Source organism: Halichoerus grypus, chromosome 2 (genome assembly GCF_964656455.1).
Source record: "Halichoerus grypus chromosome 2, mHalGry1.hap1.1, whole genome shotgun sequence".
Classification (NCBI taxonomy): Eukaryota; Metazoa; Chordata; class Mammalia; order Carnivora; family Phocidae; genus Halichoerus; species Halichoerus grypus.
Genome location: NC_135713.1, coordinates 7,000,867 through 7,028,466, shown reverse-complemented (window position 1 = coordinate 7,028,466; position 27,600 = coordinate 7,000,867). Strand labels below are relative to the sequence as shown.

The window sequence follows — 27,600 nt, the reverse complement described above, 5'->3', positions numbered from 1 at the left end:
TCACCTGTGTTTTCACAGGGTGTTGGCATTTTTCTGAAATGATGAAGTGCAGGTAGTTTGTAGCCTCCAAAGAATGAATCGCTTTGTCCATGGAGTCCTCTCTTGTGAGGATGATGGGGCTTTAAAAGTGCCTTCCTAGATCCCGATCCTGGCCCCCCGTGCTTGCTGGCCAGCCAGCCCCTCTGCCGCCGCCTCACCGGGCTCAGAACTCGGTCCTTTGGGCCTTGCACCAGCGCGCGGGATCAGTGGGTCACTTCCATGCCCGGCCCTTGCCGACTTGCAGGCGCTTCCCGGTGGTTATAGTATGGCTCCGCCCGGGATGTGCCTACCAACTAGTACAGTTCTGGTTGCTTTAACAGGGCTAGAAATTTAATGTTGTCCGTTTTTGCAGTGACATTTGAGCTAGGCCAGGTCTGAAATGGAACTGTTTGAGCTTTCTGTCTTTTTTTTTTAAGGGACGTAAAAATGCAGCAGGGTTGCACATCTGTGATTTTTCACTCCGGTTCTGCTTGTTCTTTGGGTTTCTCACATTAGTGGACAATTCTGCAGGGACCTGATTGCTAAGCCATTGGCATTCTTCACGCCCCTCCCCCTTCTTCCCCCCTCCTCCAGCACTGTCTCCTCTTTAATGGTTACATCAAAATATTCTAAATGTGGTCTGATGGTGCCGTGAGAGACCTTTCAGTTTTCCTGTTTACAGCCTTAACCCTTGCTGACTCCTCAACTTGTATCCTCTTCCTAGACGAGGAATCTCACCGTGGACGGGCACTTCGGCGCATGGTCTCCGTGGACACCCTGCACGCACACGGACGGCAGCGCCGTGGGCTCCTGCCTGTGTCGCACCCGCTCCTGCGACAGCCCGGCCCCCCAGTGTGGCGGCTGGCAGTGCGAGGGCCCCCGCATGGAGATCGCCAACTGTTCCAGGTGCGTTCCCTCCCCCACACCGGGGCACCCGCTGTGTGCGGGCAGACTGGGGAGGGGTGGGAAATCCTTCTTAGGGCACCTTCCCTTTTCAAGAGAGAGGTGGCAAAAGACAGGGACACTTATCACATAAAATTATGTGATCTACGGAAGGAGATTTTAAATTATAAATTAGATCATAAATCTAAACCTGTGCAATATGTTCATTGCTAGATTAGGAAACATATTTTTAATGGGCACGATGTTACTGGGCTGGTTTGAGGGAAACGTCCATGTCAATCAAAATCCTCTTCTGGAACATCCAGGCTAATAGTCCCTACTGGTCGAACGCATACATTTTTTGTGAACTGACCACAGGGATTAGACCTGGCTCTTCACAATTGCCTTTTCCTTTGCCAGCATCAGTGACCCCAGTGTCTAGAATCATATGAGTGCTGTCGACCCTCCACCCTGTCCTCGCCATTAGGTGGTTCCTGAGAATGAAAGCAGGTCTGAAATCAGATTTGGCCACACCTAGAAAACTGACACAGCCAGTTGGTGCAAATGATGGAGTCCCAGCTCCCTGTCCCTGAGGCGTGCTGACATGGACGCATGTGGAGGTTTACAGAAAGCAGATGCGATGCTTCTGGCGGCACGTTAGCCAAACTTTTAGTCAGACCGGGCAAAGGGAGCCTCTGCTATCAAGGCAGACACTTCATGAAAGAGAGGGCCCAGTCTTGCACCTGACCTCTGCACAAAGATGCATGCGCAGTATATCAGCTCACCCAATCCTGACGCCGTTCCATGCATCAAAGGAAAATTACTCCTACGGCCCATGTACTAATAAGCGCCCCCTCGTGCAGATTCGGGAAGCGACATGCACTTGGCCTCCTCTCAGTGTGAGCAGCAAGGTAGTGTAGTTTTGGTAGTCTCAGAAGCTACCCACTGAGTCAGTATTCCCAAATCTGTAAAGGACAGATCTGGGGGAGCAGCTAGAGCGCACATGTCCATGCGTATACAAGGCGCATTCACCGTGTTTGTACTTGGACAGTACAAGTGTCCTGGGGCCGTGGTCCTCACAGCAACTTGTTCATCTGCCCCGTAAAAGAATATTGCTAACCTAAATACCCCCCAAACGCTTGTAGATTGGCATCTAATTTTTTTTCATCAGAGGTTTTAATAGTTGCAAAGATGTAATTTTTGTTACATCACTATTTAAATGTGTAATGGAATCTCAGTGCCTTAGTGATTTCATAGCTACCTGCCCATTTAAAAAATCAACAAGCAGGCTCCACTTTAACATTTAGAAAATTTATGTGTTTCCTTCTTTAATTTCCTATTTCTATTCTCTTTCCCTCATAGAATCTGATCCTAATATATTACATTTCTCTGTTTGAAAGTCTTATATTGGTCACTATATCATACTTCTCTACAACTACCACAAAAACAAATTATATGAATGGCATTTGAAAACAAAATTTTTATTTCTGATAACTATAGGCTTTACATTTTATTTTTTTATTTTTATATTTTTTAAGATTTTATTTATTTGTTAGAGAGAGAGAGAGAGAGCAGAAGCGGGGGACCAACAGAGGCAGAGGGAGAAGCAGACTCCCCACTGAGCAGGGAGCCTGATGCAGGGCTTGATCCCAGGACTCTGGGATCATGACCTGAGCCAAAGGCAGATGCTTAACCGACTGAGCCATCCAGGCACCCCTAGGCTTTACATTTTAAATATGTATTTTGAAAATTAGCATACAGTGAATCTAAAAATCATCAATATTACACATTTTGATAATATTTTAACACTAAAAAGGGAGGTTTTATTAGAAACCCATTCCTTCAGGCAATTGTTTTTAATTCCCAGCTACTTTTCCTATTCAGGCATGAATGCAACCTCTTGCCTGATTCAGGGAGAGCTTAGCATCAATTCCATTCTTAGGTTTTTATTTTTCTAGTTACAAGTACCGACAGGTATGACTCTCATAAGTTGATGGAAATGTAAGATTACAGCATTTTCCCTCACTTCTCTGAATTCTTTCGAAGTCATCTGCCAAAAGCATGGTAATCTAACGCCAAAGATTGTTTTTATTGCCCCATATCAGTTGATAACCTGCTTATGTTGGCGTTTAATTTTGTTGGAAGCAAAAAAAATCGCAACCCACCTAACGTGCAAACCGACTTTTTTGCTCATTCAGTACTGACAGATACTTCCTCAGTTTGTGCAGAGCTCGTCAGAAAGCCTTTAAGAAGGCTGATCAGAGGATTCCAAATTAAACCTGTTATTTGTTATTTATAGGCACCTTGTCTAACCCAATACGCTCAGAAAGTGTTGGGAAATTCCAAATATTGCTAATTCAATACACTTTGCAAATGTATCTTTGAATTTTTTTAGGATTTACTTATTTATTTGTGTGTGGTGGGGGGAGGGATAGAGGGAGAGGGAGGAAAGCAGACTCTCCGCTGAGCGCAGAGCCCCTTAGACCCTGAGATCATGACCTGAGCCAAAATCAGGAGTCAGACGCCCAACCGACTGAGACACTCAGGCGCCTCACAAATATATTTTTGATTAAATGCTTTTATCACATCACATCATTTAAATATGTTTTCTCAATATCCTGGAGCCCCAGATTGAAGTCATTCAGTGTATGAAATGAAATCCACAATATAAAGTAATTAGCTAAGCCATACTTTCTAAACAGGGCCAAGTCAGACTTAGTATCGATCAGAAAAATCTGGTTTTATGTTATAATTAAAATGAACATTTGACTGTGCATCTGCATGACATCATGTCACTTCTGAATTTTAATTCATAAGAAAGGAGGGATGGAGTCTTGGGGAGAAGGAAGAGAGAGAGAGAGATATAACTAGCCTAATGGGAAGGGAGGACTGCTCTGTGCTGTAGGCCTGAAAAGGACTCAGCTGATTGCACAGGGAGCCCTGTACGTGGGACAGCCCTTGATGGTGGTTTGATTCTCTCAGCTGCCAGTCCAAGCTAGCCATGAGGGGCTGGACAAATGAGTGCCTCCATCCCGCTGTGGGGCGTGGCATCCAGTACTCTGTGCTTTGACAGCTGGGGGTAGAAGCAGCCCAATCCTTAACAAAGCTCTGCTCTGCTCTGTAGTCTATCTGAGCTTAGAACACCCCAGCTCAGTTAACATCCTGGTACTGAGTAACCAGGAGAACGGTTCCAACAGTGATTCATTGAGTTGATTTCCTGTTTCCTCTGCTGCTTCTTCTGTTGTAGCTTGATTGTTTTACTACACTCAGGTGCTCCTTCTCCCCTGCACGACACAGCATCTTCTATCTTGAAACAAGCATCAGGAAAGCTTCTCAAATCAGTCTTCAAGCGCTCTCCTCATTTGCTTGTTAATTTACAGTATTTTTTAAAAGTATTACCTTGTTTCTATGAGCCTATTTAGAATGCAGAAGCCTCTGGGCAGGTCTTCTGTGACATCCCTAACACTGCAGATCAGACCAGGCGATGGCACTCTAAGCGAGCCCAGAGGGCGAGGGCGCTTCCTACCCAAGAGGAGAGGCGGGTCGATGCAGAACCGCAGGGTGCAAGGACCCGCTCTGTCCTCTGCTCACCTTCTCCTCAGGCCAGCCCAGATCATTTCACAAGGTTGAAAGGAGCACAGCAGGGCTACACAGATTAGATTATTTGTGTGATTACAGAAAACAAGCACATCAACATTGCATTATGCACCGCATTCTTTCTATAAAACTAAGATGGTTGCCATCCAGGCATGGGAGAAACTTTGTAATAAAGTTACAGAACTGTTACTGTTTGAAGGTTGTGATCTGTGAGGAATATCCTCTTTGATACTGTTTATGGAAAAAAGGACAGTCAAGTGCATGGCTGCAACTTGTTTATTGATACATCTTTGGCTTGGGTTCTAGTTGAAATGTCATCCTCTGAGCCGAACTGCAATATAATTAGTGGTTATTTTAAGATTAATAATTGAATAAGTGAACCCATTTTAGTGATGCTTTATTTTTTTATTTTTTATTTTTTTTAAGATTCCATCCATTTATTTGACAGAGAGAGACACAGCGAGAGAGGGAACACAAGCAGGGGGAGCAGGAGAGGGAGAAGCAGGCTTCCTGCTGAGCAGGGAGCCCGATGCGGGGCTCGACCCCAGGACCCTGGGATCATGACCTGAGCCGAAGGCAGACGCTTAACGACTGAGCCACCCAGGCGCCCCTTTAGTGATGCTTTAAATGCATAGTGGGTTGTTGTGGACTGACTGAATCCTCGCAATGACGTGTATGCTGATACATGCTTACTTGGTGCTACTTAATGGCTCCAATGTCTGGTTCTAAGCAACATTTATAAGACTGCAAACCCGGGTCCATACAATAGACACACACATAGACAATTGCACTCATGTAGTTCTTCACTTACTATATTTCTGTTATTTATACCTACTTCCATTTACCCACTTCTCTGTCTACAACAGGTTCCCTGTATTGTACATAGACTGTATCACAAGATGTCATGTTTATTAAACGGTTTAGGAAATTAAGAATTAAACAAATTTAAAAATTACACAATTTTGGAAGCAGAGTTTCCTGCACTATCTAGCCATTTTGCCAACATAGAAAGAAATTTTGAAAGTAAAAAGGTCATTTTATTTATGTTGAAATGGCTATTTTTTAGAAAATTCAGTGAATTACTTGGGTAATTTTTTAAATTGTGTAGGTAACAGGGTATAAGATACTAGCTAATTACCTTTATGAGCAGCTTGGGAGGATTTGTCTTATTTTGTGATTACTTGGTTAAATTATCATAAAGCAGCTTTATGATAATACATTAAAGTATCACTATATATTTTATTTATATCATGATGAAGTTTCAGAAAATAGAGAAATATGAAATATACTAAGAATTTTCTCAGAGGAATTTTCACTTGAAATTATTCTAGAAATTATATATTCAAATTATTATTTATACCTTGAGCTTCAGTGGCACAGTTGGGACCTGCATATTTTTAAGGGAATGTATAAAGTAAAAATAAGAATTAATGTCAGTTGATTTTTCCCAGTGGAAATGAAAATCCTATGAGACTAACATACTATAGAAATGCATATGTGATCTGTGAAATATAAACATACCCCAGCTGCAGTAGACTGCTCACATAGGAGTTTGGATTCTGGATTTAACAGATATTTTGACAGTTAAAATTTTTTAAAATGCTTACAATTTGTTTTTTAATAGCAGGGACTAACTACTAAGGAAGATATTTAAGTTATAAACATTCTGAATACAGGCATTTCAAGGGAAAAGTACAATATTAAACAAACAAAAAAAATTCCTCTAGCTGTCAGTGGTGGTTCATTTTATAAACCACTTTTATACAAGCTGTTTATTTTATTTTAATTTTATGTTTTATATGCCTATCATATTATATTTATTAATAACATAAATACAGTTATGTGCAGTTTGTACTGCTTGTTTATATTCTATATCTTTGTCAAACTGTAAGAAAATAGCCAAGAATCTGAATTTAAAGTACCCTTCCTTCATTTTTAATAAAGTTTGTTTTAAAGCTTTGGACATTATGATGCTCTTTATGAATATGAAACCTATCAAGAGAATTACTGATTTTTGTTGATATTAATAGATTTTAAAAGTGAGCATTATAGGTAGTTTTAGATGCTATTTTGTTCAGATGCGCACTTTTTATAGATTCTAAATGATATAGTACAAGTCAAATCATAAACTCTAGAGGCTCGGGGATTTATCTCTAATTGCTTTTCAACGAAATAAACTTATTTTTCATTAGTTTAACATTTTCATAACCAAATTTTTTAATAGTTTCTAATATAGAATTTTCTCAGAGGAATTTCCTGAAATTATTATAGAAATTACATATTCAATTATTATACAAATGACTGAAATTATTATAGAAATTCTATATTCAAATTATTGCTGATACCTGGATATAGAGCAAATTATTATATCTTATTTTTAGTGCACTTTAAGCGCTACTCTCCAGGTCCAACCTGGACTCTAAAATCAGGTAGCCAGGAGCAGGATCTCACCGAAACCGAGAGTCCCGTGACACAGCACGTCCAGTCCTGTCCTGTGGTTCCGGTTCCCTTTCCCTTCCCAGCCCGCAGTCCAGCAGTCCACACGCGGGACACATGACGGTCATCGGAGGTGGGCGCACACAGGGGATGACTCTGAGCCAGTGTGATTTCATGACCCCGCTGCCTTCTGTCCCCAGGAACGGAGGCTGGACCCCCTGGACCTCGTGGTCTCCTTGCAGCACCACCTGTGGGATCGGCTTCCAGGTGCGCCAGCGGTCCTGCAGCAGCCCCACTCCCCGGCACGGGGGCCGCGTGTGCGTGGGACAGAACCGCGAGGAAAGGTAGGCGCCGCTCCGCCCCGCACCTCCGTCCTCGCGCTTCCTGCCATCCCAGCGCCGCCCGGGGTCTCTGCGGGTTTAGTTTGGGATGTCGCTTAGCTATCTGTGGCATCCTTTTCTGTTGAGCCAAATCGTCCTGTTCTTTTCCTGACATCCTTTAATTTTGATCAAAGCGTCGTGTTGACAACATCTCTGCACCAGCCGCAGCAGTGCCCGAAATGTTGGCTAGCGGAGCAGTTCCCAAGGGAGCAGAGATGCAGGGACAGTGGGCACCTGTGTGCTGGGCTCCCTGGGGACTCGGAAAGGGAGTCAGCTGGAGAAAATTTGTTCCAGTTAGAATTCAACTAGACCGGGTCTCAAAAGCTGCAGTTCCAAGGAGGACCTAAGGCGGCCCTGGGTCCCGATGGTAGTAGTCGGGTGAAGTAGAGTTTTCCATCAGAATTAAATCAAGCAGCTGGAGCAAGGTGAGAACATAGAGTCTGGGTGTATTTATAACCACACACTCCTCTATTAACTCCTACCCTCAGGGAAGCTGCAGTAGAACCCAAAGGGGCATCGTGTTCCACTTGTACTGTAAGCTTTCAGCTCCTGGGGTGGGGGTGGGGGGTTGGTTCTGTCCAGTCTCGAGTTGAACAGTTTGTTGCTTTTCATAGAATCGGACATTTGGCTTTGGCATCATAAAATCCACAGTTGGTGATAGTTGGCTCTTTCTTGCATATGTAAAGTACATTCTAGTTTATGATTGTTGGGAGAAAATCCAAGCAGGTGAATTTCACATCACTCAGGAGTTTTATTCTGCCATACTAATAGGAATGTATTGTATCGATCCATGTGAAACAAAATGTCTTTCTGTGCCTTTTAATTAAAATGTAGTAAGGATTTTGTCTGGTCATATGGGTTCAGTGAGAGCCTCTTATAAAAATACCGTATGCAGTTATTTGCTATGTGATCAATATTTATATGGACAAAACCAACAGGTTTACTCTACAGATAATTCCCTGCTAGGCATTTATTACGACCTCAAAGCAACCTGGGAGAATCATTCCTTTCTTTCTTCCCTGTGTTCCTAAATTGCCAATTAAGATTTCATTCCTTTTGTCTCAGAGGAAAATGAAAAATGATTTTTACAAAGCAAGGTTGGTCATTTTTGAAGTAGTCCCCCGAGACAGTCTTGTGGAAGTCTATCATTTCCAATCCAATACCAGCTGAGAAATGGGAAGGCCGATTATGGGCCAATTGTCTCCCTGCTATTTCTAAACTTTGTAAGATTTAAAATTGTTTGGAGGTTTTAAACTTCTGTGCATTGTCACATAATACAGCCCATTCAGGGCAAGTCACCTTCGTCAGTGTGACGCTGCCCTGCAGACCCAGCACCTCTGCAAATCTAACGCCTGTTAGCACCTTTCTTAAGCTGAGCGCACGGGAAGGAAGATGCTATTTAGCACTGCAGCCAACAGATACGTACATTCTGTATGCGCTTGGGATTGTTTGTAAAGCTACTACCTTTTCAGGGAAAAATCAGGTTGGCTAGCATATTTGGGGGACTTACACTTAAAATGTTCCCTTTTTACAGAAAAAAAAAATTCTCATTTGGACAAGATACATATTTTGTTAATAGAGGAATCTTTGAATGTATATAACAAATACGTGGATGGTAAGAATAGGGACTCTGTAAGATTTTTATACAATTGAAGCTTCCCCATTGAACAGCCTTTCTCACGGGTTATCAGGCTATCAAAAGGTTAATGAAATCTAGAAAAAACCAGTACATAATATCTGTTTCTTGGTCTTCACAAGCAAACAGTTCTGAGATTTCTTTGTTCTGTTATGTGGGAGCTGTCTCCACCTGCGTAATATAAGGGAACACCATCCCTTAGATGTTTGAGAACTAAAATTCGAGGAGATTCTGGCCTCCATGGGGAGGCACAGAAGAATGATGACTAGACAGGTACACAGTAATGCCATTGCACCCTTTTGCTCTAAACACCATCAACCCCAAAGAGCTCCCAAGTGGCCTCGAGTGAATAAATTGATTACCCCAATAAAGTCCCTAAGTTAAGGCCAGGATGATAGTTAGTGACTTCATTTGGATCCAAATGCCCAGGATGTGGAGTAATTCAATGGGAGTTTTATGGCAGCAAAAATCTCAGAAGTATCACATTGTTTTTTCTGAAGGACCGGATAAAGAAAATCTAACTTATCTTTTACATGTACTTTAGAGGATGTGGACACTGTTTTTCTGTTCTAAAATTTACTGGCAAATGATGTTCTTGAGTACCAAGAACCCGGTAGAAGCACTGATTCCCAAAGAGGCCACTAACAAGGATGAAACAATGGACCTCTGTGTAAATACTATCAAAATGCAAGTGTCATTATCTGTATTCGTGTTCTCTTCCTCTGTAACCATAGCTCAGAAACTTCATGGCGTAAAACAACGCGCATTTATTATTTCACCGTCTTAGTGGATGAGGAGTTTCACTATGACTTCCCTTGGTTCTCTGCTCAGCCAGAGCTGTGGTCTCATCTGGGCATTGATTGGGGAAAGACCTGCTTGTAAGATCATGTGGTTGTGGTTGTCAGCATTTAGTCCCTTATGGACCGTCAAATTGAGAACTTCCGTTTCTTGCCAAACGAGCTTTCCCAACACGGTCACTTTCTTCCTTAAATCTAGCAAGGAAGAAAGTCTCCTCCCAGGATGGGCAGTATGCTTTTGTATAGTGCAGTTGCAAAGTTACATGCCATCACCTTGCCATACTCTGTTGTTTAGAGGTCACAGACCCTGCCTACACTCAAGAGGGGGACATTACGCAGGGCATGAATACCGGGAGGCAAGGCTCATTGGGGTCACCTTGGAGTATCTGCCACAATTATATGTCCCTCGGTCATTCGTGTCCCTTCCCTATGCAAAATGCATTTCACCTATTCCCAAGGTCCCCAGAAGTTTCATACCATTAAATCATCTCCCCAGATTCCAGAATTTTATTGTTTAAATCAGGCTCAGATAAGAATGAGGCTTTCTGGGTGTTGTTCCTCTCAGTCGGTCAGCCTCTAAAATCAGAGTCAAGGTATCCACCACCAATACACCCAGGATATGACGGTGGGCGAGGCAAAGGGTAACAGCTACAGACATTTCTGTTCAAAGGCGGGGGGGGGGGGGTGGGGGGTGGGGGGGGTGGAAAGTATAGAGGAATCACTGCTCCATAGAAATTCTGAAATCTAGCCAGACAAGTGTTGGGAGTTGCTCGATTAAGTTTCAAGGCCTGTGCATAATTCTGCATGGTTCTTGGCTCAGCCTTCTGGGCTCTCATTTCTGCTTCCTGAATCATCTTTTCTTTTTCATGGAAGTTAGCATGTGCTTGCGGCTGGGTAGTTGTGCCAACCTGTTTCCTGCCAGTAGAAGTCTGGATTCTAGCAACCTCATTCCATTTGTACTTTTTCCGTACATTTCAGTGCAAGCTGGTATTTTGGCTGAAATAAACTTTATGGGTCTTCTGTGGATTTCCTGGAGGTTTACTCTAGTAAACAAATCCACACCCACAGATCTTTTTTGAGATAGCCCTTCTCCAGCCGGGAATCCTCCTGAGGGCTGAGGGACCACACCCTGTGGCTGGCTTGTGACAGAGACCATCTGGGAGGCACACCCTTGCTCCTGACCTCCTTTGTGTAACTACTCTGATCTTTGGTCTTTCTGAGGTTTTAACAAAAGGTTGTGCCCTCATACCTTCGGTTTTTTTACTCTCTGCCAACTCTGACAATGCTCAGAGCTATTTATTAATTGTAGCATATTTGCCATCAGGAGAGACTCAGAATTTCCATAATTAGTCCATCCTGCTCCCTCCTGTTTGTTATTCCTTCCTGCAATATTTTTTCTTTCTTCATACATTTTACCATAAGCAGCAAGAAGACACTGGGCAGCACTTTGCCTGGAAGTGTCCTTGGCCACGTAACTCACTTCACACTGACGTGTTCTGCTTTCCATAGAACCGCAGCGACAGCCTGGAAGCTTTCTGCCTCATGTCACAAGGCTCTTCCTACCCCTAGTTTCCAATCCTGGGCTCCTCTTTTCTTTCGAATTTTGGGGGCGGTAAAATATATTTAACCTCAAATTTGCCATTTAGCCATTTTTAAGTGTTCGGCTCAGTGGCATTAATTACATTTACAGTATTGTATAACTATAACCCTATCTGTTGCCAACACTTTGTCATCACCCCAATCCTGTAAACAGTAAGCAGTGACTCCCTATTTTCCCGTCCTCCCAGCCCCTGGTAACCTCTAATCTATGTTCTTTATGAATTTGCCTTGTTGAGATATTTCATATAAATAGAATCATATGCTATTTGCACCCTTGTGTCTGGCTGATTTCTTGTAGCATAATGTCTCCAAGGTTCATCCAGGCTGGACCATGTGTCAGAGCTCCATTCCTCTTTTCAGGCTGAATAATCCTCAACCGTATGGTTATCTCGTATTGTATTTACCTCTTTCCCCGTTGGTTGACAGGTGGGTCATTTCCACCTTTGGGCTATTGTGAATAATGCTGCAGTGAACACTAGCATATGAGTGTCTGTTCAAGTCCCCGTTTCAGTTTTTTTGTGTGTAAACCTAGAAGTGGACTTGCTGGGTCCTATGGTCATTCTGTGTTTTGTTTTTTGAGGAGCTGTCACACCGTTCTCTGCAGTGCTTTCACCACCGCGCATTCCTCCCAGCCGCGTGTGAGCCTTCCAGTGTCTCCGCACCCTTGCCAACACTTGTTCGTTCTCTCTTTCCTCCCTCCCTCCCTCCCTTCCTTCCTTCCGTCCTTCTTCCTTCCTTCCTTCCTTCCTTCCTTCCTTCCTTCCTTGCCAGCCTAGTAGCTATAAAGCAATGATCTCATTGTGGCTTTGATTTGCATTTCCTGAAGGACTACTGATGTTGAGCATCTTCTGTGCTTATTGGCCATTTGTCTACTCTTGGAAAGTCTGTTCGCATCCTTTGCCCATTTGCTAATTGGGTTGGTTTTGTTGCTGAGTTTTAGGTCTTATCCTATTTTCTTCTAAAGCCTCACTGGCAGCATCCTCAAAGTCTCTCGGCCATGATCCTCAAAATTCTCCTTGCATCCGCCCATTCCCTGGTCCCAAAGCCACGTTCACATTTTTAGGTATTTTCTCCAGTAGCACTGCATGTTAGGGCACCAAAATCTGTTTCAGGAGTCATTACATAACAATGTTACCACTGACTTGGGGCCTGAAACATTTCGTGTGTATTGGCTCAAAGTTTCTATGGGTTTGTAGCCTGGACACAGTAGACCTGGGTCCTTTGCTTCAAGATCTCACGAGGCTGCGGCGTGCCGTAGACCATGGCTGTGGTCTCATCTGAGGCCTGACTGCAGAAGGTGTGCTTCCCAAATCCCGTGGTTGTCGGCAGCGTTCAGTTCCTCAGATGCTGTCAGACTGAGCTCCCTCAGCCCCTCGCCACCTGGGCCATTCATTCCTCAAAGCCGTGGCGCGGGGGTTGGGGGAGAGTTTTCTTGAAAAAAAAAAAAGGGTATTGCAGTCTTATGTAGGTTTAATCATGGAAGTGATATCCTGTCATTTTTGTCATATTCTGTTGGTTAGGAGCAAGTCACATGTCCTCCCACCCCCCACCCCCCCACCACACACACTGAGTGGGAGGGGATCACGCAAGGTGTGACTTCCAGGAGGTAGGAACATGGGGACCACGTTAGAGTCTGCCCCCAATCCATTATCAAAGTTAAGAGTCCCAGGAACCAATGGGGGCTTATTATAAGTTTTTTATTATTTGATTATTTTTTTATCATATGATTTTTCATTATATTTTTCTCTGTCTCCCTGGGGTGTGTTTGCTTAGCAAGCCAAAGTGCTTCTCCTTTACAAGTCATTCCTCTCCCGTCATGGGTTCTCTTAGCTCTCTCCTGGGGTAAAAGTTAATAGTAGGAGGAACTCAGTGTATGTATAGTTTCTCCGGTACCACAGAGATTTGATTATTCCAGTATGGACCAGGAAAGGGACAGTCATTTGAGCCAAGCCAGGAGAAAATGGCTCTGACAGGGTCCTGGCTGGTTCAGGTGGGCAGGGGCTGCAGTGAGAAACTAGCACGGACCAAACCAGAGCAGAACGCAGCTCATAGCATGAAGAGATATGACCAGAAGTGATACAATGTCGAGAATCTAGTCCACATGGGGTTATAAAAGGTTGTTCTTTTCACAGAGACAAGGTTTGTGGAAAAATTGATAATTTATGGAGAAATATTGCTGGTTTATTAATTCACTTTTAAATGCAAAATGAGAATGAGCAGTCATGGGCAAAATTAAAATCTTAATTTTTAATGCATCACGAAATACATCTGTGACTTTCAGTGCTTTAAAATACTAGAGATCCAGGAGAGCCACTAAACCATCAGCAATGTTCAGCTGTTATGTGGCAAAAGCTAGCTGTGTGTAGAGGACTAGAGAAATGAAGAACCACTGGCTGGCCCGTTGTGTAGATATTTTATTCATGAATTAATAAGAATCCTTGAACAAGCAGAGTTGCCAAGGTAACTAACTGCTGATCCCCGTTGTTGTCTGTGACCGGGAAAGATGCTGGAGACTCGGGTGGGTAGTTTAACAAGAGGCCCATCTGTCAGGAGCACATGTTGGTTGGGGTGGTGGCGCAAGGGGGTCGGAGGGACACTGCTTCCGTGAAACTGTGGGGAATTCAGGGTTTGAGCCTTATAAGGGCTTTGCCTCTGACCAGACTCTCCTGGGTGGATTTGTGAGTGCAAACCCAGACATGAAGGGGCAGAGCTGGCTAGCCTAGCAATTTCTACTTCCCTCCTGACCTGCCTCGCAGAGGGTGACATAGTCACATATCTTGGCGTAGCTGTTTTCCCAGGACTGCTTTAACAAGAGAAAGAGAAAAATGGAAGGCAAGTGGTGGACAACTTTAAAACGCAGCCAGATATCTCATTTATTGACACTGATCGCAAGTGCTGTGCTCCACGCAGTTTTCAGGCTCTCCTGCGGTAGACTCAGCTCTACCCACATGCTGAGTGTTTGCAGAGGTGGCCTGCCATGGGCAGATGGGAGAAAGTATTTGCGCGCTGTGATGTGTTTTGCTTTGGGAAAATGGTAACTCCCTTGCTGTGCTTTTTATTAAAAGCCAAGTGTTTTATAAGCATATTTAGCAAGATTTTCCTTTGCCCTCTCTATTCTTTTATTGCTTGTTTTTGTTTCTGAAAGCTAAAATGAGGGTAAGGAGTCCTGGTAGTTTATACCTTTTAAATGTCGGTGAATCGGCCTGGAAACGGGAGGTGGCCTTCTACTTCTCAATTTATCCACAGTGAGAGAAGGTACCTGTGGATATTTTGAATCAAATGCTGCCAGATCTGATGTTCTGAGTTTTCTTTTCTCCCAAACGTGTTGTTGAATGGCACCTTCCTCTTGGGACACTCTGTGCACCGACACATATGTTAATAATCCTGGGTAGTCAAGGATGTTTTCCTTCTTGCAATTCTTCGTGTTTGCACATGCTTCCTGAGGCCAAATTCTTTTCATCTGTTGTCTCCTCAATTTTGTTTTGGCTCTCCTATGTAGAGATCCCACTCTCTTAATTAGAAAATTCCTTCCCTTTCTCCCCTCCACGTAAGCGTGTCCATGGCCCTGAACTCTGAGAGTCAGAGCCCTGGGAGGCTGGGTATGACTCTGGAAGAAGGAAACCTAATGCTTCTCTTTCTTAAAAGTTGAGAAGATGAAAGAGAGAGGATTTTTCGGTTCCATTGACTAGTCTTCTAGGTGACCCGTTTAGAGAAACTCAACCATGTGCCTTAGTGGTTCTTGCCTTTGGAGGCTTCTCTGCCATGACATCTCAGCTCTCTCTACCCAGAAGGACGCATGTCTCCCACGTTCCCACAAATGGGAGGCTGACATGTGACTCTACTGTTCGTCTCTTTGTTTTTCTCTGCACTCACACAGTTGCCACACCTTCGCCCCACTCTACCAAGTCCAAGTGCGTCCCTTTTCCTCTTTCCACCACCATCATGTTTGTCCAGCTTGGAACACCTCTCCCTTACATTGTTGCAATCCATTCTCTCCTGGTTGGCATTTGCCCCCTCTGCTCTTCCTGCTGGTGGGGTTTTTGGAGACTGGACCCCACACTTAACGCATGGAGAGCTCCTGAAATCCCAGGGAGCTCCAGGCCACCAGTGGGATGAGGCAGAAATCCCTGGAGACTGGTCTTCACTCTGGAACTCGGACGGTGCTATTTTGTCTCTCGAGCTCTGTGGGACTTTCTTGATTCCTTGTAAGTATGTTTCAAGTTCTTCCTCCTCATAAAAGTAGGTGATGCTACTTCCCGTCACCTTCTTCTGTTCTCTTCTCCCAGGTCACCTTTCTAACTTCACTCTTCCTATTTCTATATTCTGTTCTTTTCCACAATGGCGGCCATGGCTCGCTTTGCCTCATCCTGTGGGCTCCCCTTGGCCTGGCCGGGCTCTGAGGTCTTCAGATTCTCCACAGAGTTTTCCTGGTTTGGTGGAAAAACACTTGAATCTTATCAGCATTTGCTGTCTGGAAACCGCGCTCTCCAAATGACTTGTCCTGGTTTCTGGAAACCAGCTACCATTTGTCCTTACTTTCTACTCATTAAGATAGTATTTTCTGTTCTGGGCTTGTGCCCATTTCCCTGTATTCATCTTAGGTTGTAAACACCTGTTGTATGGAAACATGCTTTGTAATGTCCTTTGTGTAATGCCCTGCAGGATTTAGCGTTTATTAATAACCATGACATTACAAGTGACTGACTTAACCTCACAGATAAGAGTCTCTGCCTCGTGTCTGAATCCAGATGCGGTGGGTAGAGAGATGTCAGAAAAAGTCTTGCATGCTGCTGTCCTCTAGCAGCTAAATTTCTGTTTAGAAGATGGAGAACTGAATTTAAATAGTCCTTTAAATGGCCAGATATGTCTTACTACGTTTGCTTATGGGTAGAGCAATCTCTTCCTCTCTAGAGGCTGTGACCTATAGAATGCCAGGCTGTTTCCTTCTTGTTTTTTGTTTGTTTGTTTGTTTGTTCATTTGTTTCTCTCATTTGGCTTCATTTCACTTGTAGTATTAAAGGCTGAGGAGAAATTTGACTCATCTAAGGCTAAAGAAAGCCTTGTAGAGTTGGCTAGTAATTGACAATGTGAATGTATATTTAGAAGTACAGAGTATATAAATAGGACCAGTGTTTGTAAATAGTTATTCAACTTTTCTGGAATAACTGGTGGCCTTTTAAATTAAGGTTCTTTGACATCATTTTGAGAGTCTACAAATAAATTTAAAAATACAATAACCTAAGGAGTGTATGGCATGAGTCCTCCTGCTAAAATCAGGTTTTAACTTTTCTTTAATTTATATTAATAGGATCATGGAGCTTTACTTGGTTCAAGAATGAGAAATGAATTCCAAATACACTTTTGCTGACTTTGTGTCCACAACCTACTTTATCTTTCAGTGTTTGTGTTTAGAAGATAAATGCCCTACCTAGATATTCTCTATGTGTTCTCATTTTTGGGTGTCTATTTGAAGGGTTTTGTTTTGTTTGTTTCTCCTCTAATTGGCTGCACAGGAAGCTCCATCCTGCATTGTGAGTTTAGCATTTTCTTCATTGTGTCCCGTGCATCCCGTTGTCTGTGCCCTCACAGCATGGCCACCACGTCTGCCCCCCTTACCGCGCCACCACTCCACACTCACAGAGCCCCTCCACGTGGAGCATGCCCATGTGTTCAACATCAGTGCAGGGACGGACCGTGGAAAGGTCTGTGGCTTCATGTTGTCCTGAACAGTTTCCTTTTCCTCTTGGTTTCCCCATCACAGATACTGCAACGAGCATTTGCTATGCCCCCCACACATGTTCTGGACAGGCTGGGGTCCTTGGGAACGGTGCACAGCCCAGTGTGGGGGTGGTATTCAAGCTCGCCGCAGGACCTGCGAGAATGGACCTGACTGTGCGGGCTGTAATGTGGTGAGTATGAACTTCGTTGTTCCCAGCCCATGACCTAGAGCTGGGTGTCCCGAGCCAGCACACACTGGGTGTTCTGCACACACCTGACACACTGCAAGCATTAAGTGTTCTGCAAACACCACATGCTCTGTAAGTGTGACATGTCTAGACACTGGGTGCTCTGCACACACTTGATACACCGCAAACGTTAGGTGTTCTACAAACACCACTAGGTGTTCTGCAAACACTGCATGCTCTGTAAACATGACCTGTCTAGACACTGGATGCTCTGTACACAGTAGATGCTCTACAGATGTGACATGCTCTCACACAGCAGATAGTCTGCAAACGTTAGATTTTCAACAGGTACTAGATGCTCTACAAACATGAAATGCTCTGTAAACATGACATCCCCAGGCACAAGATACTCTGCATGCACTGTGTGCTGTAAATCATGTAAGTTTCTCTAGTTAATGAGAATATTTGGAGGAAATACTGGAAGTTCATAATAGCTTGGAGGCTTCTTGAATTAAATATTCACTTCTGGGATAAATTGCCCCTGGAGTTTTTCAGTTCTGATTTGTGAGCTATGACAAAAGCTCCAATCTGCTTACCTGTGGTCACTATATTTGATGTGGGAAAGTGGCGTATAAGGTCTCCACACTGAACCACGCTAAGGTGTAGAATGCAGAACGAACCTGAAACACTGAGGGTTGAGAGACTTTATGGAGCTGTAGTCAGGGCACACTGGGGCCAATTCAGAGGGAATCAAAGACAGCGCATAGTTTTGTTTTTCTTCTGCCTTAGCAGGTCATATTTCTTTTGACACTAAATCCTTAAATAAAATTCCACTTGTGCAAGCACCTTTCCAAAGGCCCGCTGTTGCTCTTCCTGCGCCCCCTGTAAGAATGACTGAGTGCCGAAGGGCGCTGGGCTTCCACCTGGTTCAGCTACCCCGGCTGGCGCCGCGGAGTGCACGCGGTGGGTGGGCGTGTGCTGGGGGAGACATTCCGCGTGGGAAGGTCTGGCTTGGCATCCTTCCTCCCTCACCTTTCCAGTCGTTCTTTGTATCGTTTTCATAACCTTGGTCCATGAGGCTGAGCGATGTTTTTGTGCTGCAGTAAAGCTTGGTTTTGCGACGTGCACAACCACACACTCCAGATAGCCTTGGAAAATTCAGAGAGAGGAAGAGGGTGTGGGCATTTTTGTGAGATATGCCCAAACCAAGGAGATTTCTGTTACTGGGATTTGCAATTAGATTCCTTCCCCTTCACACTGGCAAATATCGCGGTAGCTTTAATAGAAGCTCTTATTGGTTCTAGAAGCACTTCTTTCCAGGTTGGCCTGAACTAAATTTTGGCCATGAAGAATCTTAGTGCCAGTTTAGAATGATGTATTTATTGATATTTCAGAGGCTGAAACTTATTAAAATGTGCAAGGTAAGTCCGTGAACACTCAGTTGCTCTAGGAAAACAGTTCAAAGGGGGTAGGTTTATTCTTTGCTGAAATACATCATTTCCTGCTTCTGGTGGCTCAGTGTCAGAGATGGGGCTCCCCACTCACGTATCAGGCTTTGTCTCATCAGCTGGGAATCTGCAGGGATTGATGACCTGAGTGGATCCTGCACTTTAGTTTCTAAAACTTTTCAGTACAAAGAACTCAGAAAACATTTCAGGTCATTCATTTTCTTATTACAAATTGACTTCAATAGTTATATTTATAAACAGTTTAATGAAAGAAAGAGTTGTGTGAAGGAAAGTATAGCAAATCTCCTATGTAGTCACTGGAATGTGTGTGTGTGTATGTGTGTGTGTGTGAGATACATCGGATTATAAAGGTAAAAACTGAATGTCTTCCTAAAGTATTAATGTGTTTATTGTTTTGTGTCCAAATTCACAGAACTGTGTTTTATGAAACAAATATAACATCAGTTTTCAAATCCAGAAAAATGTCATGCATGTTTCCAATGAGCCTAATGTCAGTTCTTAGGTATTTTAGTTTTTTTTGGGCGGGGGGATTGTTTGTTTTTTCTTCTTGACCATGTACTTCCAAGAAGGTATCACTGTGGTACAACGGAGCAGTCCGTTGTTTTTTTTTTTTTTAAGATTTTATTTATTTATTTGAGAGAGAGAGAGAGAACACAAGAGGGAGAGTAAGAAGGAGAAGCAGATTCCCTGCTGAGCAGAGAGCCCAACATGGAGCTCCATCCCAAGACCCTGAGATCATGACCCGAGCCAAAGACAGACGCTTAACCAACTGAGCCACCCAGGTGCTCGAGCAGTCTGCTCTTTTATGATAGAAACACAACATTTATTTTTCTTCTTCTATGGCGTTTCCCTCTTACTGCAGTTCCTGTCTCTTTGAAGGTACTAGCGCCACTGAGCAACAGAAACAGGATGGAGGAGGGGCTTGGCTTTGTTGGATTGCTGAGAAAATGTATCCCATCAGTTAAATCCCTAAGTTTATTTTAAAATGATAGCTACTTAAAGGAACATACTGATCATCAGATTCTTGCTACAGTTTATAAATCTTGAGGCACAAAGTAGGTTCATTTTTTATGGAGGTCTTCTATAAGATAATAGCCATTAAGCATAGGTAACATTTTGATTTGGAAGTCATGAAGTTGATTATCCACTTGCCAATATCTATATGGATGACGAGTCAGGTGGCATTTCTGAATCAGTCTTCTCTTCCAAGAAGGGGACAACAGTCCCTTTCCCCCACAGGGCAACGGTGAGTATCAAAGGTGGTGATGTCTGTGGGGTTTTGGCGCTTTCCTTCTCACCGTTGTTTCTGTTTGTTACTCTTGGACTCCAGCTGCTTCACCAAGTTCAAGCTTACTGGAAATGGCCATATGCTACTGAAATATTATTTACACAGCAAAAGACATGTCTGTGGAAATGATAAGAACTCGAATTTCCTGAGGACTTATAGCAGTTTATAGAAGAAGAGTTGATTTCAAGTTCAAGTATGAAGAAGATATAAAAGACGAGAATCTTTTCTCGCTCCACCATGTTGAAATTGAAATACTACGAAGAGATTTCCCAAGTGTCATCTGTGAAATAATTATGTTCTTGTCTTCGAATAAATCTCTAAGCCTTTATTTAAATCTCAATAAGAAGCTGAGTTCAGACAAGTAAAGGGCCCTCTTTGAAAGCTATTATCTTTTTCCTCGAAAACCTGCTCTTAAAATTCCAAATGTTGACATTCTTCAAGATCTTGGTTTCAGTTCTTTTGGATAAACATGCAGAAATGGGCTTGCTGGATCATATGGTAGTTCCATTTTTACCTTTTTGAGGAACTTTGGTACTGTTTTCCATAGCAGCTGCACCATTTTGCATCCCACCAATGACCTGCCAGGGCTCCAATCCCTCCACATCCAAAAGAACTGAAATCAGGATCTTGAAGAGGTATCTGCGCTCCCGTGTTCAATGCCGCGCTATTCACAGGAGCCAGGTGTGGTAACAGTCTAAATGTCCATTGACAGATGAGTGGATAAAGAAAGTGTGGTGTGTACGAACGATCAAATACTATTCAGCGTTTACAAGGAGATTGCACGGTGTGCGAAACTCAGACGAATCTTGAGGACGTCATGCTACATGAACTTGGGCAGACACAGAAAGACAAGCGCTGCGTGATGACACATACATGAGGTATCTAAAATAATGAAATTCATAGACTCAGAGAGGGGAATGGTGGTGTAATCAAGGAGCCCTCCAGGGGCTGGGGGAGATGGAAACGGGGAGTTCCTGATCAAGGAGCACAAAGTTTCAGTGAATCGAGATGAACAAGTTCTAGAGGTCCGCTTGTACAACATTGTACCTTCAGTATTGTACACTTAAAATCTGGGGGGTAGACTTCATGTTAAATGTTCTTACTGCAGCAAAATAAGATAGAAAGAAATAATAAAAAAAATAAAGTTCGGGGGGAAAAGTTCCGAAGGTTGGAGGTTTGGTGGCCGCAGAGCCTTAGGTTGTTTGGGGAGCTGGTTGACCCGGAGTGGAGACCTGGATCTTGTGTAGCCATTAGTTGTGTGAGCCTGGGGCCCACCACGGTCCCGGACCTCTGGCTTCCCTGGTGCGGTTTGAGGCCAAGCCAGCTAGTGTCCAGGCTCCCAGGGCCCTGACATTGCCGATTCTCTGATCCTGGTATCTCTTCTCTGGACCTTGGGTCACAGGTATCCAGGTGACTAAGTGACCACTTGCAGCAACTGTCACTCCCTAGGGCTTGAGTCCTTGGCTAAGTTTGTATGAGACTCTTGATGACACGTCAGGACACTTAAGGGACAGATGTTTCCTCTCCGCTTCCAAGTAATCGTCTCTAGAGCCAAAGGGCTGCTGGGTTTCTCTGGGCCTCACCGCTCCTCCACCACATCCCCGCGCGCACAAAACCTCACAGAGCAGTGAGGGAGCGTGGGGGGGAGTGGGGGGTAGAGAGAGCTGGAGCCTCTGAGTCACTGGGACACCACAGGTGCTCTTCCACCTTTGCCATCCACGTCCCCGACTGAAATAGGAGGCATGAACACCCAGCGGCTGGGGTGATTACGCGTAGTCTCGCCCAGTGGCAAATCTAACCCAGGCATTCATAAAATAGAAATTATCATCACCATCATTATTGGCATCCATGAACAGCTTCTGGGGGAAAATGTCCTGTTCTTGAATAATGTAACAGCAGACACAGCTACCATTTTATATTTTATTATATTTCAGATTACTTCAATATTAGGTACTGATATATGGATGTTATCGATATTTTACATTAAATATAATATTATTATTTTTTTAAGATTTTGTTTATTTATTTGAGAGAAAGAGAGAGCACATGAGCAAGAGAGCACAAGCAGGGGGAGCTGCAGAGGGAGAGGGAGAAGCAGACTCCCTGCCGAGCAGGGAGTCCGATGTGGGGCTCGATCCCAGGACCCTGGGATCATGACCTGAGCGGAAATCAAGAGTCCACTGCTTAACAGACTGAGCCACCCAGGGGCCCTGGTTGTCTTTCATTTCTAACCTGTTCTGATACTATCTAGTAACCATAGTGATAATTATTATATCAATTCTTATAAATCCTAACTTACTGAGTAACGTCAGATGAATTATTGAAGTGAAATTATAATTAAACATACTGGAGTTACTGTTTAGTCATGTTATGATAGACTGACATCTTGTGTTACATAATAAAATGCCCACAGTAACCCTGGCTGGTGAAGGAGAGAAATCAGGAGAAATGAAGATACTGAATGCACAGCCACCGAGAGCCGGGTACATTCTGTTTGTCTTTGGTTCTGTGACACATCTCTGGGAATGTGACTTTGCTAATGTTTATGGATGTGGGAAGTGAGACAGCCCAGGTAGGCAACCTGCCCGAGGGTACCAAGTCTGTCTGCAGAGGAGCGGGGCCCCTGGGAGAAGTTGTCACCATTATGGTCCCTTCACCTTCTCTTTCCCCCCGTGAGAAATCAGCTGAGCTCCGGAGACAGTGTCTGTGGGCATTTTGCTACCAGGCTTTGAGCCTACATCCCGTCAGTGCCCTGACAAGTCAAAGTGATAATTATTTAATTTAAAATAGCCAGATCACTTTAGAATAGCCATTTGGGGGTTAATGATCTTTGGCCTGTTTTTGTTTCATTTTTAACCTTTACTGGATAATACCTAGTAACCATAGTGATAATTGATAAATCAAGTCTTTATAAATCCTAGCTGACTGCGTAATGTCTGATGAAATACTGAAATGAAATTATAACAAAGCACACTGGGGTTGTTATTTAAGCAGGTTATGATAGGCTGGCATTCTGTGTTATGTAATAAAATAAGGAATTTTTATTGAGCACCTACTGCATACCGTAAACTACACTAAGCAATTAAAATCTGTTACGTTTATTCTCCCTGTATTCCTGCTGGGCCGTTTGCATTAGTACCTCATTTGGAGATGGAAAACTCAACCTGAGAAAGAATAATGAACCTGTCCAATAGCAAATGGCTGGTGGGTGACTGGGCCAGCCTCTTGAGAACTAACTCACTAGCACACATTGAACTAAATGACATCACTCCGTTTGCCTCATCTCTTTGCTGGATGTCCCGTAATAAATGACAGGACTTTGTTTTTCTTTCCTTTTATTGAGTACAAAGTGTATCTTAAAAGAAAGAGGAGCTTTTGTCCTTGTATACTTCTCTGTCCATTAGCACTCTTGATTTTCAGAAGACTGTGATCATGTTCTTTCAGCCAACCATGAGCATACCAGGAGGAGATTCTCATGACCATGGAAATTAACTGAAGATAAATGCAGAACACAAGTCTTAATTTTATGTTTTGGCTGCAAATTACAGCACATGAAAGGAAGAAAGACAGAATGATGTTATATTCTATAAATGGAAATGCTCCCCAAATTAATGTTACTCAGACTTCCTCAAAGGTTTCAGCAGACATGTGAAAGAATAGAGCTAAAGACGGGGTCAGATACAACAAGGATAATTCAAAGCCAGGAACAGACATCGCGGGGCCAGCCCTGTATTTATTACTGAAATGTCACACAAAGTGTAAAACAGTTGACCCAACGCTGTGATTTCTGCTCTCAACAGGAAGCATAGGAGAGTATCTGTTTCCTAGAAACAAAAGAAGCAGCCTACAGAAGACCCTGAAAGGTCAAGAAGAAAGACATTAAGATCAATACACCCTGTCAAAGGGATTCTGCGAAGGTTAATCAGCGTTGACAGAACATAGTGAAAATTGTTTGGGTCAAATAAAGGCACTATAGATAAATTTAGGAGCAAGCAAAACCTGGCAATTGGAAGTTTATTTTTTTTAAAGATTTTATTTATTTGAGAGAGAGGGAGAGCAGGAGAGAGAGAGAGAAAGACAGTGAGAGGTCATAAGCAGGGGAGAGGGGTAGAGGGAGAAGCGGGCTCCCCGAGGAGCAGGGAGCCCGATGTGGGACTCGATCCCAGGACCCCGGGATCATGACCTGAGCCAAAGGCAGATGCTTCACCGACTGAGCCACTCAGGCGCCCAGGAAGTTTAAATAGGTTGTTACAGATGAAAATAATAGCACTGTCACAAAATACCTCAGTTTTGTGTAGCACATTGGAGTTTGCAAAATTTTGAAAAACGCCATCTCACGCATTCCTGATTTTCCAAATGGGAAAACCAGGGTCCCGAGAAGACGATTTTGGGATCCGGAGCCCTGCTGCTGGCAGAGCAAGGCCCCGCTCCAGGTCTGCTCAGCACTGAGGTGCTGGAAAGGTCCGGATGCTGTGTGGCCTCCTCAGAAAATCCTGGGGCAAGAACTTCGAGATTAACCAACAGAAGCTAATCTCCCCCCACCCACAAAACCGGATGGATTCAAAGACACTTAGAATGATTCGTTTCCTTTCCTCCTGGATTAATACAGTGATCTCTGGCACCCCATTTCTTTCTTTTTTTTTCTTTTAAAGATTTTATTTATTTATTCATGAGAGACAGAGAGAGAGAGAGGCAGAGGGAGAAGCAGGCTCCCCAAGGAGCAGGGAGCCCAATGGCGGGGCTCGAACCTGGGATCATGACCTGAGCCGAAGGCAGATGCTTAACTGACTGAGTCACCCAGGTGCCCACCCCATTTATTTCTTAGTGCTAAACCGTCTGCAAGAGACCCTCCGCCTCCTTGCGATGGCACCTGCTTCCAATCAGCTGGGCAGCTGGCCCCTCCTCTGCTTACGACAGAGAAGAAACGTGACGTCGGGGGGACGAAAGTGCTTGAGCATACACAAGTAGTTTTAAGCTTCTTCTTGTTACTTTGTGGTTGTCCGTTTCCTTTGTGCTCACAGGTGGTTTGAACAGTGGTTAGCCGGAGATCCATGGTTCTGCCGTGGACAGGTACGCTTCTATGAGGAGGGGCATCGGAGGTTTTCCCTCTGTTCTGTTATTTTGTTTCCTCTGTTCCATGTGTGCCCAGCACAGGCGAGGCCGCGGGTAAAGCGTTACTTCACTTTGGGCCGAGATCCATTTCTGTACGTTTATTCGCCGATGCCGACCGTGCCCTGAAAGCTCATCACAGGCGCTGACCTCTCGCCTGGGTTCCCTGCATGAGCTGCTTATCGAGGAGTCTGGAAGCTTACTTTAATGAGCCATTTGGCCCTTCTACAAGATATAACTAGTTTAGATACAACTAGTTTAGATGCAACTAGTTTTATGCATTGTTTATGAAAATACCAATTCATAGTTCTAAAAAACCCAATTTTTTAAAAGATTTTATTTACTTATTTGTCAGAGAGAGAGCACAAGCAGGGGGAGCAGCAAGCAGAGGGAGAAGCAGGCTCCCCGCTGAGCAAGGAGCCCCATGTGGGGCTCCATCCCAGGACCCTGGGATCATGACCTGAGCCAAAGACAGACACTTCACCGACTGAGCCACCCGGGCGTCCCAAAAAACCTAATTTTCTTAAATAAAATGGAATAGATGAAATTAGGTAAAATCAAATACTTGATTCTAACTCAATTGAAAGCATATAGAACTTCTATAGAGAAAAATAGTATTTTTCATCACCACTATTATAATTAATGCAGGCCAAGAATTGTTTGGAAAACTTCTTAGGGATTTTATTATTTATTCCTGCCAGTGAACCAGGGATGTGGCATTATTATTAGAATAACCATTTTATAGGTGTGGAAGCATGACACAGAGATGTGGTGGCCCAGCTCCTGCGAGGGGCGGCCAGACTCAAGGCCAGGCATTTGTACTGATGGCCTGTGTGTTTCCAGCTACATTCGGTAGCCTTATCTATAGTTGAAAAATAATTTCAAAGGGTAAAGTTTGAAAGGCTGCAGTTTTCCTGATGTCACCATAAACACAAATGTGCTTATGGAAATCTGTTTTGTCCAACTGAATATGATCCACAACAGATTTGATAAAGTGAATCATTCAAGATAAACGCTGAAAAGAGGCAATCAGTTATCACTTATCGAGAACAAGAGATGACCCTTAGTGGCTTCTTAGAGTGCATGTAATTGAAGGGCCAGAGGGACTGGAGGATTCTTGGGGGAAGCCTAGATATCCAGATGCTTCTGGGAGGGGCACCCGCCAATACCTGTCCTCCAAAGCCTCTGTATACGGTTGTGCAGGTTGTGTACTGCATAAATCTGAGGGGTGTTGAAGATCATCTAAATGTGAGTAGTACCCTACAGAAGGACAGTGCACAGCCTGGGTACCGTATGAGCTCCATTTAACATAGAGCTTGATCACATAGTCTTTCCTGGAGCTGAATCTACAGCAGCAGCTGAGACAGATGAGGGGAGCAAGGCAGGGAAGGAGAAAAAGCTGGCTACTGCTGTGAACAGCAGGGCAGATATCCTCCAGGATGGCTGAGAAGCCTGTGGAATGGCTGTCATAAGCGCCGGGCCTCATGGGCTCCCCTTCGTTGAGGGATGCTCCTGGCTGCATAGTCCCCGGGGGCTCAGAGAAGACCCTAATGGGAGAGTCACAGGAAGTGAGACCTGTGCCCCTGGGAGATGTGACTGGCATACAGCTCCCTGCACCATGCCTGCAGCTGGGATCATGGGGTGGGGGCTGCAATGTGGGGCCCCCAAGGCACTTGCTACACCTGGCTTTGTGAACCCAAATCCTGAGCACGCTAGAACAGGCTCGTGAGCCCAGGAATTCTAAAGCTGCCGTCCTGTAATTGGAGCTCAGCCCTGCCTTCTAGGGTACCGTGGACTCCCAAACTCTCTAGCCATCGGATGGCTGTAGATGCTTATTACTGAGCAGATTGCACTTTGTTTTCCATCAGACGTTTTTATCTAGCTCAGTGGTTCTCATCATGTGGACCAGTTCCTCCCATGGGAAGAGCTGTTAGGGGGGTCCTGGGAAAGGTCTGTGTATTCCGGCAATAAGAGATGTAGGAAGGGAGGTTTCCTTTCCTCCTCCGGATACTGGTGTGTGAGCAGGTGAAGCTAGAAGGCTGCTCTCCGGCTGCTGACAGCCTGAGGGGTCACCAGGTTGGGGCCGAGAGGAAGACCCTAGCACAGCAGAGAGGCAGAGCTGGGGCGCCCGGCTGCCTGGGGCACCCCCTTGCTAGGGACTGTGTTATGTGAGATCCGAAGTCCCCATGACTTTTGCTGGTTTGAGTCAAAACCATCTTAACTGCTGTGCCTGCCCCCGCCCTTCCTCCTCCTCCTCAGAAGCCCCTGGAATCCCAGATCCTCAAGGATGGAGAGGGGGTGCGCACCCCCCCCCCAAGCTTTCTCACTCCTGTCCCATCTCTGGAAGCTGCCCTGCCTCTTAAAACCACTTCACAACTGATATTAAAAGGCATGCTCTTTCTTGATTGTTGTATTTGTTACAGGTGGTCTAGAATTTTCCTGTGATCCACATGAGCTCCACAAAATCTCCACAAATGATCTTG

General features: G+C 44.2%; 1 protein-coding gene across 8 annotated transcripts in view; it reads left to right on the top strand.

Moving 5' to 3' along the window:
- Positions 1–27,600, top strand: part of SEMA5A (semaphorin 5A) — a 479,512-nt gene that overhangs the window by 395,863 nt on the left and 56,049 nt on the right. For all 8 annotated transcript variants that reach the window (XR_013445480.1, XR_013445478.1, XR_013445479.1 and 5 more), the window contains 3 exons: positions 743–924; positions 7,134–7,277; positions 17,107–17,254. Coding sequence is in view for 5 of the 8 variants with exons in the window: in XM_036104506.2 (XP_035960399.2) it covers positions 743–924; positions 7,134–7,277; positions 17,107–17,254 (474 nt within the window). In the remaining 3 variants the exon portion in view is untranslated. The remainder of the gene's footprint in view (positions 1–742; positions 925–7,133; positions 7,278–17,106; positions 17,255–27,600) is intronic.